This window comes from Camelus bactrianus, chromosome 4 (assembly GCF_048773025.1).
Source record: "Camelus bactrianus isolate YW-2024 breed Bactrian camel chromosome 4, ASM4877302v1, whole genome shotgun sequence".
NCBI classification, from domain to species: domain Eukaryota; kingdom Metazoa; phylum Chordata; class Mammalia; order Artiodactyla; family Camelidae; genus Camelus; species Camelus bactrianus.
In genome coordinates this window covers 70,564,475-70,579,222 of record NC_133542.1, presented here as the reverse complement: position 1 = coordinate 70,579,222, position 14,748 = coordinate 70,564,475, and the positions used below count along the sequence as shown (strand labels likewise).

The 14,748-nt window shown below is 52.6% G+C and overlaps 1 protein-coding gene across 4 annotated transcripts in view; it reads right to left on the bottom strand.

The window, feature by feature from the left end:
- LRSAM1 (leucine rich repeat and sterile alpha motif containing 1) overlaps positions 1 to 14,748 on the bottom strand; it is a 36,030-nt gene that overhangs the window by 2,846 nt on the left and 18,436 nt on the right. For 3 of the 4 annotated variants that reach the window (XM_010951140.3, XM_010951142.3, XM_045513822.2), the window contains 10 exons: positions 14,670 to 14,714; positions 12,807 to 12,877; positions 10,647 to 10,746; positions 9,173 to 9,260; positions 8,106 to 8,180; positions 6,383 to 6,463; positions 4,755 to 4,850; positions 2,752 to 2,850; positions 1,843 to 1,974; positions 657 to 738 (listed from right to left, as the gene is read on the bottom strand). In XM_010951140.3, coding sequence (XP_010949442.1) covers positions 657 to 738; positions 1,843 to 1,974; positions 2,752 to 2,850; positions 4,755 to 4,850; positions 6,383 to 6,463; positions 8,106 to 8,180; positions 9,173 to 9,260; positions 10,647 to 10,746; positions 12,807 to 12,877; positions 14,670 to 14,714 — 869 coding nt within the window. The remainder of the gene's footprint in view (positions 1 to 656; positions 739 to 1,842; positions 1,975 to 2,751; positions 2,851 to 4,754; positions 4,851 to 6,382; positions 6,464 to 8,105; positions 8,181 to 9,172; positions 9,261 to 10,646; positions 10,747 to 12,806; positions 12,878 to 14,669; positions 14,715 to 14,748) is intronic. The other variant, XM_045513823.2, reaches the window with a different exon arrangement.

Here is a 14,748-nt window from a genome sequence, read left to right as displayed (position 1 = left end):
TGGAGCCAAGGAGCCGTCCTAGCACAGCCTCCCTGCAGGGCGGCCACAATCAGGAAGAGCCCTAAGGGTCAGGGCAAGGGTTAACCTCTCTCTGCCTCAGTTTCCTCATCCCTCAAATGAGGGTAACAACAGTGCCCACTGCATGGAGTTGAAGCAAAGGTGACCAAACACGGTGCTCGTTAAATGCCTGGCACCCAGATGTGCCTGGCGCACAGGAAACCCAGACTCCCACGCCTGCCTCACGTCAGCCACAGCACCTCCCCAATCCAGGGCCTCCGGACGGGGGCGGAGTGCCTCCCTGACCTGCTGTTACCCCTTCACAGCCATTACAGGCATCCTTCTATGTCTAAACCACAGGCCTGCCCGGGGCGGGCACTGGGCCCGGCCGGTCTGTCCTTCTACACCAGGCACCCTGGTCTGTGGGGTGAGCTTAGGGAAGCCAGGAGGCCCCTCCACTGCCGAAAGGGAAAGCTCCCTTTTTCCATTTTTGTGACCTGTGTTTCCCATTTATAACTTCCGTTCTTTTAGGAGGGAAACCTAAGCACTGGTAAGGGTTAGAAGGCCCTCAGGACTCGTCCTGGATTGTAAACAGGTGGCCGCCCCCACCACAGTCCACACGTAAGGGCTCTGCTTAGGAGAGGCCCTGGCATCGGTACCTGGCTGGGTCCTGGCCGCATCCAGCAGCTCCTGGACTCTGCGCAGGATCTGGTGCTGCAGGCCAGCCTCCGAGACGCCCACCTGGGACAGACCGAAGAAGAGCAGGTCACAGCCAGGCTGGAGCCCGCCGTGCAGCAGAGCCAACAGGACTGCCTCACCCCTGGCTTCTGGCACCGCTGACTGGACATGGAGAGGCTGACCAGGGCCCAACAATCAGTGTGGCAGAGGGAGACACCGGGCCCAGAAGGAAACAACACTGGTAATAGCTCCGGTTTAGCAAGTGCGTTGCCCATGCAGGGGCTGTGCTGACAGCTTTACCCGTGTGACCTCGCATCACCCCCCATGACGACCGGGAGGTCAGGGCCCTGTCACAGTTCGCACGGTCAGGTGGCTCACACTGAGGCTGAGCTTCTGAGAAGTGACTGTGCCAGACCCACACGGCCCCTCAGCCTCCAGAGCACACTCCTGAGCTTGGGCGACACGGCCCGTGAAGCCCTTTAGAGCCCGTTTCTGCGTCTGTCAGGGGCCAGGCGGTCCAGCACGGTGGTCAGCAGCGTGGACCTGGTCATCAGACCAGCTGCCCAGGCTGGAGTCCTGGCTCTGCTGTGTGACCTCAGGCAAACTGCGACCTTGCAGTGTCCGAGTTTCCTCATCTGAAAGATGATGACAATGAGCACCTTCCAGCCCAGGCTGTTGGGATGAGTCAGTGAGCTCGTGTGTGCAACGTGCTTAGAACAGTGCCTGGTGCTGGCAAGTCCTACAAAGCTGTCACCAGAATCATTTGCCTCTCCTGAAGAGTAAGTAATTTCATGCAGTGTAGCCAGAATGTACCAGGCTCAGGCAGTGCTGCCGTCATGATAACTGCAAATCCATGGGGTGGGGAGGGGGCTGGACCAGATGACCTCCAAGGACTTGTCTGGCCCTACGATGTGAAGATCCAATCTGAAGCAGGTCAGGTGGAGTGGCGAGAGGGTAGTTGGGGTCAGTAGGACCCACAGCCCTGGCTTTTCTTAGCCAAGTGATTAGGGCAGATGTTCTGGGCCTTCTGGAAGCAAGATGGCCCCAGGACATTTGATGATGGGTGGCCTCACCAAGAACTGCATGACAGCAAGTTGCCCCTTGGCTGGGTCAGGCCAGGGCCCTGCCCACCTCCCTAACCTCCCCCGAGGGGCTGCCGCTGCCCACCTTGGCCAGGTCCCCGGGGCCCATCTGGCTCAGCATGTCCAGTGAGATGCGGTGATGAGCGAAGACAGGCAGGTAGTGCTCGGCCGACAGCTCCACCAGGAGGGCCACCAGCTGGCGCTCCAGGCCTCCTTCCTGCAAGACAGACACAGGAAAAGCACCACAGATGAGAGAAAACCAAGAACAATTGTTTACAACCGCAAACAAAGGGTTTAAATATATGTAACGTAATATGCAAACTGCTTGGAACCTTCCCTACAAAGATGGGTATGTAAGTGCACAGAGACAGATACACAAGGACATTCACTGCCACTCCATGAACTTGACAATGGCAAGCAACTTGAGTGGTCATTAGGAGGGGACTGTGAAAGAAAATGGAAATGAGTATGTGTGCACCTATGCATGTCTGGGACATCATGCTGAACACCAGGAATGACACATTGTAACTGACTATACTTCAATTAAGAAAAAAAGAGGGGACTGTTTAAACAAATGAGGGTTCATCCAGATCCTCGACACTCTGCGTCTGTCTGGAAACAGCAAGGAGATCCACATGCACGGGCCTGGAGAGCAGCCTGTCACTAGCATTAAGAGGAAAAAGGAAGTTGCCAAAATAGCATGTGTAGAAAGACTCCATTTTTATTAAAAAAAAAAAAAAAGCTTTGTGTCTCGTGGCGGTGGAGGGGGGACCACATGTGTGATCCTGGTCTCTGCTCCCCCGACGTGCCCAGAGCTGTCTTCCCCCCAGCAGAATGAACGCTCCCCCTTCATCTCTGGCCCGCCAGAGCCTAGCTCAGGACCTGGTAGACTAGTCACCAGAAATATGAACGGAATTAAACTGGAAGGATCAGGAAGCAGGGCATGGCTGCGGCACGAGGCTCCCCCGGCAGGGTGGGCGCCACCAGTCCTCACCTGCAGCTTCAGGGATAAAGGTTTCTGGTTCAAGAGCCGTTGATACTGAATCAGCCAGTAATTCTCCTGCTTGGTTTCGCTTTTGGCTTCTAACTCTGTCTGCCAAGAAGGAAGCAGACACCGTTAGTTACAAATCAGTAAATAAAAGCGGTAATGACAGTGACCACTGTGAACTCTGCTCCTCTGAGCACGTTGGCGGTGCTTGGTGTTCTGCGGAGACCTTTCCTACCCTCCGCTGTCTCACCGGGAAAGGCAGGGAGCCTCACTACCCACTCCACTGCTGAGAACGACCTCAGACACAGCACACCCGGTCGGGGGACCAACCGGGGCTGCTGACACCTGGTGCCCCGCCCTGCGCACCGTGACTCTGAGGGGGACAACTTCCCATCTGCTTGCGGGAACAGCAAAGCATGAGGCAGCTGTCTTCTCCTAGGAGGCTCAGGCTTGTCCTCCGGGTGCCGGGCGGGGAAAGAAATAGGATTCTAAGGACACTTTGGCTTCTGGGGTGGGCTTCACCGATCTGACAAAGCTGGAGAATTATAAACATCCTCCTCAAACCACCCTGTCCTTCAGGAAATACTCCCTGGGTGCTGCTCTGGGCCTGGCCCCATCCTGGGTGCTGTGGACAGAGCAATGAACAAATGACACTAACAGCAGCAGCGGCCAGTGATTCCAGGGCACCTGGTGCCAGACCGAGCCGAGCACTGGGAGATGCCAGCTTACTTAGTTCTCACAATTCTGTGAAGGGCTTTCTACTGCACAGTGAAGAAACTGTGTGATTAGAACAGAGTGATCAGCAGCTGGCCCAAGTGCAAAGAGCTGCCCCGCGTCAGGGCCAGGATTCAGACCCAGGCCGGCCGCGCTCGGAGCCTGTGCTCTGAACCACCAAGCCGCCACCCAGGACTGCAGCTGCGCTCTGGGACCAGGCGTGACGTGGGCAGATTTTAACACAGGCATCTCCCCACCTCCTTGGTAGTCCCTCTTGGACCCTGCTGAGCTGGCTCCTCTTTTCTGGCCTGGCCCTCCCTGGGCTATGGACACACCTCTCTCCTGGAGCCTATGACCCTGGCAGTCATGTCCTGCTGAGGCAGTGCTTCCTTCCTTGACAGTGAGTCCTGTGGTCCCTTGAGGGCGAGGGCACAGCGCCACAGTGTGGCCGCCCCTGCACAGCACTCAGGGTGCGGGTCACACGTTAACACAATTTACAGGCGACAGCAGGGAGGCATCAAGGGGAACAGGCAGCTTCCAACTGGCACAAACACACCATCTGGGCTCGTGGGGGCACGGGAAGAAACAGGTCTCACTCCTCTCCATACCCGGCACAGGGCCGGCCTACAGCGGAGCTCAGAGGACATCCGGGGCAGTAACATGGGAAGAGACTGAGCCTTCACCACTCAGGTGCACTTGGGCTCTGGAGGAAGTGACCCTGACCTGCCACCCCAAAAGGGGCTCTAGCCCCCTGATAAAGTGCCAGGTCAAACCCATTTGGGTCCTGAGGACAATCTGGCAACTTCTGCCAAAGGCTTATTAAATGGTCTGCCCTGGACACAGCAAGTCCTCTCCTGGGCATCTGTCTGCGTAAATACTCATGGCTATGCTCAAATCCTCAGCTGCAGAGACAGAGAGCCTTGCTTACAAAAGTAAGAAACGAGTAGCTCGTCAACCGGCCAAAGGAGGGCCCATCTGGACACAGCCACCGAAGGAGCACAGAGGACATGAGAGACAGGAAAGGGCAGGTGCCAGCGGGACTGGGGGAAGGGTGTGCAGCTCTGAGTTACAGGCACGGACACACAGAGTGGTAAACATGCGTCGCAATGTCTGGAAAACATACATCAAAATATTGGCAATAAACAACCTCTCGGAAGTGAGATTCTTGTCCTTTGTACTTTCCATTCTTTCTCTGATGAACAATTACTAGAATAATGAAAGCGTTTCAAATAACGGCAAGAGCATTTAGGGAAAGCAAACCCCTGTGTGAAGCCTGACGTGGAAGCCAAACGCACCAGGATCTCCCGGAGCTCTTCCTCTCGCTGTGTCTTCTCTTTGAGAAGCTGCTGGAGCAGGGAGCTGAGGGCCCAGCGCTGCTCGGAGATCATCTCCTGCAACACAAGACCACACCTGGTGCTGGGAGCACATGGCACCCAGGGCCAGAAGTCCCCGCCGTGTGGTGGATGGATCCCCCCTCACTGGGTTCTCAGCTGGCAGCCCAGGGCCCAAACTCCATTCAAGGCTCTGCCACTGATCTCAGGCTGAGAGTTGGGGGACAGAGTGGAGGGGCCCCTTGGCCCAGGCTTCCCCTCCCTACCCTCTCCCAAGTCTGTCCCTCCCTTCCCCACAGGGTAAGGCCAGGCCCGGGATCTAGTGGATGATGACAGTGCAGCGGTGAGAAACATCAAACAAAGGAAATGACAAGCCGCAGGGATCTGACTTCGTTTTCCCTGACTACAGAGCACGTGGGCAGAAGCAAATGGCGGGAAGTCAGTGCGTGACCCACACATTTGGGAAGGCTCTACACAGATGGAGGGATGCGCAAACTGGAGAGAGCCCTGGTTTGTATCCATGTTCCACTCTTCCTCTTGGAAACCTCGTGAAGACCTTGAAAATGAGAGCCCCACAAACTCTACCAGGCAGGAGACATGGGCACGCGCCAAGCACGGTGGCTGCATCTTCTCTGAGAGCTACCCCAACCCCTCATCGCTGGGGACTTTCCACCTGCTGGCTCACTCCCCTCTGATGGTCCTGACACAGGCCAAGCCTGGAAGACTATTTCCAGTTTATGTGGTGGGGACATGGAGGCCTGGGGAGGGGAAGTGACCTGTCTAGGGTCACACAGTGGCAGACCTGTGACCAGGACTCCAGACCGCAGCATTCCCTTTCCTGCATTGAGAAGCTCTTAAGACAATGAAGATGCCTTCACTGAGGACAGACACAGGGACAGTGACAGACAGAAGGCTCTGCTAAAAGCCTGGTACAGGACACAAGCCCTCACACACCTCTGATCCAGCCCCTTTGTGCACAACTGGGGAGATGAGGTACAGAGATGGGAAAGGGCTGCCTCTTCTCCCCTACCCACCCAGGCCACACAGCAAGACTGTGTGGGGACAACCCGGGTCGCAGATTTGCAGCCCAGAACACTATCTGCCAGTCCCTGCTGCCCCCATAGCTCTGTGAGCAGGATACCAGGCCGGAGCTCACAGAGAAGCTGCCTGCAGGGAGTGACAGTCAAAGCTGGGCCCTCTCCCTCCAGACATCCTTGGGACACCAGAGGATGTCAGCCCATGAGAACCAGCACCCCAGAAGCATGGCTTAAAGAGACAGGGAGCTCAGCAGCGACCCAGCTCCAAAACAAAGAAAACGCGGCGATGGAGATGCAGCCTGGGTGAGCCTTGGCAATGAAACCCTCCTTCCTCTGACCCTCCTGCCTAGCAACAGGCTGACCCAACCCCTAACCTTGGTCTGCACTGGGCTCAGCCCCCAGGCTGAGCCTTCTGGGGCCGGGGCATCCTCCAGCATCACTGCCTCGACTGCGGAGAGCAGCCAAGAGGCAGTGGGGAAACCGGTGGGGGGGGGTGGGTTTCACCAGTTGGGGGCTGGGGTCGGGGGACAGAGCAGGCCAGGGAGCCCTACATACCTGTAGTGCCTCTGTGTCCAGGGATTTCCTCTTTAACTCCAGCTGTGTCAGCTGCAATAACTCAGTTTCTATTAACTTAATCTAAACAGAAGACGAGACAGGGTTTTTTTTTTATTAACCACAGTTCAATTCTGTGCTGCTGTTCCTGGATGGCCAAGTGGGTCTAAGAATCCTGTCTGGTGGGGGGGTGGTTCTAGAATGAAGGAGACCTGTGCGCCTTGAGAACTTCCTCAGTGGGGGTTTAGAAAGAACTCGCTATTGCATGGCCCCGAGCGTTCTGGGGGTGTGGACTCGGTCCTGGCCAGGACTGCTGCTCAAGAGCTGAGCACGGGGCCAGGCCCAGAGTGGGTGTCGTCAAGGTGCTCAGAATGAAGACAGTGAGGACCGTGAGTCAAGAACAGACACGGAATTCTCACTGAGCCTCTTACAGGTCTAATTCTCTTGCTTCCTCTGAACAGCTGTCACAGAGGAGAGCAGAGGGTAAGGGAAGGGACTGGGCAATAACAATAATAGTATAGCTGATATTTATTGAACATTCCCTGTGCTAGGACTGTGCTTTATATGCATCATTTCATCAATTCTCCTCTGGCTATTAGGTTATTATTATTATTATTATTATTATTATTATTATTACTACTACTACTTTTACAGATAAAGAAACTGAGGCTCAGAGAGGTTAAGTAACTTGCCCAAGGACACACAGCAGGTAAGTGAGTGTGCCCTTTTCCTGGGATGTCCCTGCTTGCAGTCTGAAGGGGAAGAGCTGGCCTGGTGGGTCAAAACCACCCACTGAGACTGTCTCGGAGGTTACCACATACCCTCACGGTGTGACTGGGGGCTTTTAGTCCTGGGGGTGGGTCAGACCCCACAGCCAGTGACTTCTCTACCCTGTGCCTATGGTCCTATGACCCTTGTCCCTAAGTTCCTATAACCCCACCAACCCCTGGTCAGAGGAATGAGATTCATGTCCGGCAATGTGAGATTGAAATTAAAGGGGGAAATAAAAAGGTAAGTTGGTTTTGGTCAAAAAAGAAAAGAACAAAAAGAAAGAAAAAAAAACCATGCAAAATGTGAAATTCAAAGTGTGCTGAATACGATGTGATGTGAGTTCCGTGGCCCGAAAGCTCACTCCGTCTCCTGCCCACCACCCCTACCACCCCTCAGGGACCCAGACACAGCCCCACTGGGCAGGGGTGGCCGAGAGGCCCCAGCAGTGGGGCTCGCCCAAGGCCAGCCCGCAGGTCAGCAGTGGAGCCTGGATGAGCACACATCCTCCTGGAGACCCCATGCCCAGGTCACCCCTCAGCTGACACCAGGACCCGCCTGCCCACCTGTCCCAGCTCCTCAGTCTGAGCTGACAGGGACGCTGGGGTTTGGGCCAGCCACTTCTCCGCAGCAAGGGCGTCCTGCCTGGGGCCAATCAACGCAGAGGCGGCCAAGCAGTCAAGGCCAAGAGTTAGCACTGCCCTTTCCCTCACTCGACCCTGGGTATCGTGAGCACAGGTCACAGCGGCCAGGCTTGCACAGTGCTGCCCCAGGCACCTCCTTTTGGCCCCAAGTAGGTTCCATCAGGGGGTTGGGGGTTCCCGGGTGAGACTTCTTGTTGAGCTGGCTTGGAAGGAACTGGGATTCAAACCTCAACTGCCACCTGTGTAGCCACCTCCATGTGCCTCTGAAAGCCCACAGGACAGGTCTAGATGGGGACTACACCCCCCGCACTCACCTGGTTCCTGATCTGCCGATGCATCAGGTCCTTCTTCACCTGGAGAGCCTCGAACGCGGCCTTCTGCATGGCGCTCTGTAACAGAGATCACGGCCGCTCAGGGGCCCCAGCGGGGAAACAACATCTGCGCCAAAGACACCTTCACGTGGGACTTTCTGTTTCTTAGAGAGACGACAACTCTTCAGCTCACTTGTTTAAATTTTTCAAATAATCTTTATCAATGGCTTACTACATGCTGGACACCATGCTCTGGGCTCTCCCGGCCTTCCACACAAAACGAGTGAGGACATGGCTGCTCTCACTGCCTGTTTCGCAGATGAGGAAGGTGGGGTTCAGAGAAGTGAACCTGCTGACCCTAGCACGCGTCTGTCCAGCCCCGAGCCTCACCTTAACCACAAGGCCAGCCGCCCTCTCTAAGGAACAGAGCACTTTCCTCAATCTCGCAAATACTAAGTCAAATCATTTTGGAAGAAGAGAGACAGTGGAGCTGGGGAGAAAGGGGATGGTGACGATGGACTGAGGAGTGACAGGATGACATCACGGAGGAAGACAGGAGGGAGGTGACGTGAGGGTCGAGGAACGAGATTCCAACAGGGATGGTGGGGAAAGCTGAGACCAAACAGTATAGACGTGAGAGGGAGGGAATCATGGGGGTCCTTCCTCATCTCATCTACTCTGCAGCACCATGGAGGATCTACTAGGCATCAGCTAAGACAGAAGGAGAGCAGACAGAGGGGCAGCAGGACTGGAAGCAAGAAGACCCGTGGGCTCGCTCTGCGGCGTGGTCACCGCCTCCTCCTGCCCGCTAAGTCCTCACAGTGGAGCCCCACGCAGCATGGGGAGCAGGTGCCCTGGGAAGGGTGCCTCCCCAGACTTCAGTGACCAGAACTCACCACCCAGAGAGGCCTTCCCCTGCCCCTCACCCTGATGGTTTGTACGCTTCTAACTCTCTAAGCTTCTTGGTTCTCACATACTACCCAGGACAGGGCTTCCACGTGGAGGCCTGGTGCTCTGCCCCGGGCTCCCTGAGCTCCTTCTGTGCCCCCGCCCTCACACCCTGGGCTCACCTCCTGCAGGATCTGGCTGATGGCTTTGTTCTGATCCATCTGTTGCCATGACAAAATCTGCTGGAACCGCTCATCCATCTCAGCCATGCTGCCAGAAAGACAGCAAATTCATTCACTCTCTGAACATTTCCTGAGCACCTACTATGTGCCAGGCACCTTGGAGGAGATGAAGATAAACCATTTACTCATTTAATAATACTTATGGAGCACCTGCTGGGGCCATGTCCTGGGCTGGGCATGGACAAAGTTTTGTCTGATCCCATGGCCCTGGAAGGAGGGTGATGGAGCCTCTGAGTCTCCAGAGCTAGAGGAGACAATCTCCCAGGCCCTGTCATCCACCCCTCGACCGGAATCCTCTTTACGACGTCCCTGAAGCGCCTGCCTGGCCTCTGCCCACCCACCTCCACTGACGGGGAGCTCACGAGCTCCTGGGTGAGCCACTCAGGCTGTGAGAATGCTGTCCTTCCTGGCACTGATGTCTGCCCCACCGTAGCATCTCTCGTCCTGGACATGCTCTCATCCCCCAGAACAAGGCTAGTGACTCTGGCACAAAAATCCAAACTCTGCAACCTTACATATGGCCGCACTTTGGTACAAGCTTGGTTTTCAGTTTGTTTCATAATAATAGCTGTTATATATTGGACCATTATGTGGCAGATATTATGATCATTAATGCTCTTTAAATCTTCCAACAACTCTTGGAGTAAGTACTGTGATTTACCCCCACTTTTTGGACAAGAAAATGGACACTCAGGGAGGAAAAATAACTTGCCCAAGACTTCACAGTTAGTAACAGAAGTGGGACATGGATCCACGTCTGTCTGCCCCTACTGCTCCTAAAAAAAGGTCATGCTACCAGAAAGGAGGGACATAGGGAGGCTGGCATGCTCCAGGTGCCCAGTGGGGTGGAGGTGGCAGCTGCACCAAAGCCACTCAGATGGGAAGAGAAACACAAGGGCAGTCAGGGCTCCTGGCCCGATCCCGACTGGGACTCCTGAGCATCCAACGAGCTTTTCTCAACTGGCTCTGCTGGGCACCGAAGCTCCTTATAGACAAAGCCACAGTGCTGTGGTGCCAGGGTCGAACCATAGCCCTGCCATCAGCTAGTTGTGTTTCCTTGGGTGTGCTGTTCTGCCTCCCTGATCCTGAGCTGTGACTGTAAAGCAGGGCTAATGACAATGTAGTCCCTCCCAGATCCAATAAACTGCTGCTTGTCACTCAGCTGAGTGCCTGGCATGCAGGCGGTGCCCAAGAAGAGCTAGTGATTCCTGTCACTGCATCACGGCCCAACACGGAATCACGGGGTCCAGCTAGAAAAGTCACAAAGATCAGTCGCCACTTGCCCCTGACAACGTGGCCGGGAGTGGGGTGCCCCAAGGCAGGGGATCCCAGGGCCTAGGTATCACCCCACAGTCCTTGATCCTGAGCCAGCCTCCTCAACTCCCCCACTCGGGAAGCCTCATCCTTACCTTACCTGGAACAGGCCTGCTGGACCAAGTTCTGCCTCTGAGACTCGTAAGCCATCTGGATGAGCCGGTTCTTACAACTTTCGGTCAGCATCTGCTGCATGGCAGCTGAGGAAACAAGGCGGCAGGGCTGAGAAAGGGCAGCCCCTCCTGGGTGGCCTCGTGGGTCATCCACCCGAGAGTCACCCTTGAAAAAAATCTTTTTTTTTTTTTTAAACTCTAACAGTAACTTCAGCTTGAAAGACTAACTGTAAAACACTGAATAGCACACCCACACAGTCTTCCATAATCTTGTCACCCAGAAATATTACTACATTTTGATATATATTCTTCTGGTCAATTTTAATGCATATTTATGGATTTAAAAAAATTAAAAAAAAAATTCAAAGCAGGGACGTGAACAGATGTTTGTATACCTACACTCATAGCAATGTTATTCACAACAGCCAAAAAAGGTGGACACAACCAAAGAGCCTATTGACGGATGGATAAACCAAATGTGGCCTAGCCATACACTGGAATGTTAATCAGTCTTGAAAAGGGAGGAAATTCTGACATAAGCTACAAGATGGATGAACCCTGAGTGAAAGAAGCCAGTCACAAAAGGACAACACTGTATGATTCCATTTATGTGAGGCACCTAGAGACAGGAAGTAGAATGGTGGTCCTGCAGGGTCCAGAGACGGGGAAATGGGGAGATCCTGCTTAGTGGGTAGAGCTTCATTTTGGGATGATGAAAAAGTTCTAGAGATGGATGGTTGTACAACAATGTAAACGTACTTAATGCCACAGACCTGTACATTAAAAGTGGTTAAAATGGTAAATTTTATGCTCAGTATATTTAACCAGATGAGAAAATTAAAATGTTACCACGCTAAAGTTACCACTTTCTCACCTTTTATAAATACATTCCTATGTCGTCATGGTGATGTGATTTTAACGTCTACAGAGTCCTACAGAGTATGGGTTGCCAAAGTTTAAGATAATCCTCTCTTTCAGGGCATTCAGGGTCTTTTTGCAATTATTAAATGATACTTCTATAAATATCTTGCTCAAACATCTCTGTGCACATCTGACTATTTGATTACCTCCTAGAATAATTCTCAGAAGCGCACAGTGTTAAGGTCATGGGTACAGGTCATGTATACAGGTTACCCTTTCTGCCCTCCAGAAAGATTCATATTGCCTTTGGCAGCACCCAGGATGGCTCAGTACCATATGCCCTCAACAATTCTGGGTTATTACCTTTTTTTGCCTTTTTGTTATTTGCATTGAAATTTTTTAGTTATAAAAATAATACATGCTCATTCTTAAAAAGCTAAGCAACAGGGAAGTTTGAAAAGGTGGAGACAAAAGTCTCCTAACACTGAGCCTATCCCCAGTCAGCAATTTTGATAAACATCCTTCTGGGGATGCAAACACAGTATTTCTCTTTATAAACAGTGGATAATGGTGACCTTTAAAATAGGGACATTCAAGATAGGACACCTCATCGGGAGGTAGTGGGATGAAATGGTGTATGGAAAGTGCTTGGCCCAGTGTCTGGTACACAGTAAACCTCGACTAAAGGTGCACAGAATACCCCTTTCTCCTGCTCAGGTGCTGAAGAATGGGGTGACCCAGAAAGAATCGCTCCTTATTTTAAATAATGAGGAACTGCCTCCTTGCCTTCCTTGGCACGTGGCTCGATGTTCTCAGGATCAGTTGGGGAGAACTCCTCTCGTTGTGTGGACAGTGTGGAGCCCCAGGACCACTTGGGGAGTGACAGGAAGAGGGACTCCCAGGAGTATGGGAGGGGCCACCACAGCTCACGATGACAGTAACCCTAACAGCTGTGCTTTGTGCCAGGATGATCTCATCTGACCCTCATAATGACCCTATGAGGCAGATAATTATCTGTCTCCCCATTTTATAGATATGAAAACTGAGGCTCAGAAAAGTGAGGGACCAGTAATGCCCCATGGGTCACATGACCTGTATCTGAGCTGGGATTCTGAATCCAAGTCCAGGCTGACCCTAGGGCCCACGTTCCATGACTGGACTTTACTGCCTCTCCTGAGGGATTAAGTAGCGTCCTCAGTACCAATAGAGGGATGGCTGTCACCTCCTGCCTCAGTCAGCCATGCTCTGTTTCCATGACCCCCGCCCCTCCCCAACCCAAGACTCACAGGCGATCTCCCGGCGACGCAGGTTCTCTGTCTCCTCCTGGGTTATGGACATCAACTGTTCCATTCTTATTCTAGAAAAAAAAGTCGATCCATTTATTCAGCGTATGTAACATTTCCAACAGGGAATCCCATCAGATGAGCACCACCTCCTTCAGGAAGTCCTCCATGTGCGTGCTCTCTGAAAGCCCGTGGCAGGACGCACCTCCATGGGGGCTCTGTTAACTTTCAGTCTTGTAGCTGGGAGCTTCTTGCATAAAAAGATGAACATTCCCTTAGGAAAATGGGCAAAGGACACAAACAGCTCCCTGATGTTACTGCTTGAATGCAAGTGACCACTGAACATACAGAAAGATCCCTAGCACCACTGATAACGAAAGAAGTGAAATCTTGTCACCCGTCAGGCTAGTTGACATTAAGAAAACTGATAAGCACTGGAGATGGCAGTGAACGTGGAGAAGTGGGCATTCTGTACACTGTTGAGGGGGTGTCAACTGGCAAAATGGTTTTTGGGAGGCAGTCTGGCAATACCTATCAAAATGTACTTTGAGTCTTTCCTTCCAAAATCTTCACATAAGGCATAAGGGCACATCTAATACAGCTTGTAATACTGCTTGTAATTATGAAACACCGGAAACCACTTACATGTTCACAGAGGACTAATTACTTAAACTATGATATAATTATACAGTGGAATTTGCTACAGCTGTTACAGTTAATGAGGTTTTTGGCATGGAAATACATCCATGATATAACAAGTGAAAATAAGAAAGTAACTGCATGTATGTACGTGCATGTTGCTTGTGTGTATATTTGTTCCCCACACTAAACTGGCACAGTGGCTGGGAGGGGACAGCCTTTAATGTTTCTTGCAGAAGAAGCACGTATGGTCCGAGCATTCTGCCTTCTGCCCAGGACCACAGGCTGCACAAAGGAAGGCCATATCTGGTGTATCCATGGACCCCAGGCCCAGCCCAGAGAGGGCACTTGGTCAGTGTGCTGAATAAATGATGCCACCTGCCACAGCTCAGCTCGGCCTTGACCACCCCCAGCTGCCACAGCCCCCCCCAGCTGAAGCGGAAGAGGTGATGGGGCTTCCCTGTAAACCCACGGGAGCCCCCGCGGGAGGCCTTCCCCGGCAGCCAGGGGTCAGGAAGCCTGGGCCCATGGGGAGGGAAGAGTCTCCCAGGCACAGCAGCCAGGTCCACACTGCTATTTTGGGATCCCCAAGGATCAGGAGGGATGCACGCTAATACCCCAGGGAGCTGGGGCGGGGGGTAGGGCACTTCCCCCACATCTTACCATCTTTTCTAAAGTGGTGCCTCTCAATGCAGACAACTTGGAGAGTGCAGAAAACACAAAGATCACCATCTCCAATTCCTGCCTCTCAAAAGCGTTCAGTGTAAACGTTTGGGGTGGGTCCTTGCGCTCTCTCAGTACAGATACAGGCAGGGTGTCTAAGAAATGATGCACTGTAGACTCCACTTTCCACTTAGCAATAGAGTGGGAGCGTTTCCCTTAAATAAGGAATATTCTTAAGATATTTAATGGCTACAGATTATTCCTCTGTACATAACTTCTAAATGTAGATTTTTTTTCTAATTTTTTATACTAGAAATATGGTTGGACATTATACATAATTATTCACATCTCTGGATATTTCTCAAGAGTGTCTATGTATTTTAACAAACTTGAAGGCAGCGATTCTTTTTAATTCAATACTCCCTAAGGAGGTGAACCTCCTTACAGTTTTATAAAACCTTTCCAGCATAATCCTTGAGAATCACAAGTCCCTCTCTCCCTAGAGCCGCAAACCCCCAGGAAGGACCGCAGTGCTGAGAAACAGCTGGAGCAAAAAACACTTACCTTTCATTTTCCAGTGACTTCAGAATCTCAGAACTTTTCTTCTGCCTGTGGAGGAAACCATGACAGGCCTGCAGTCACC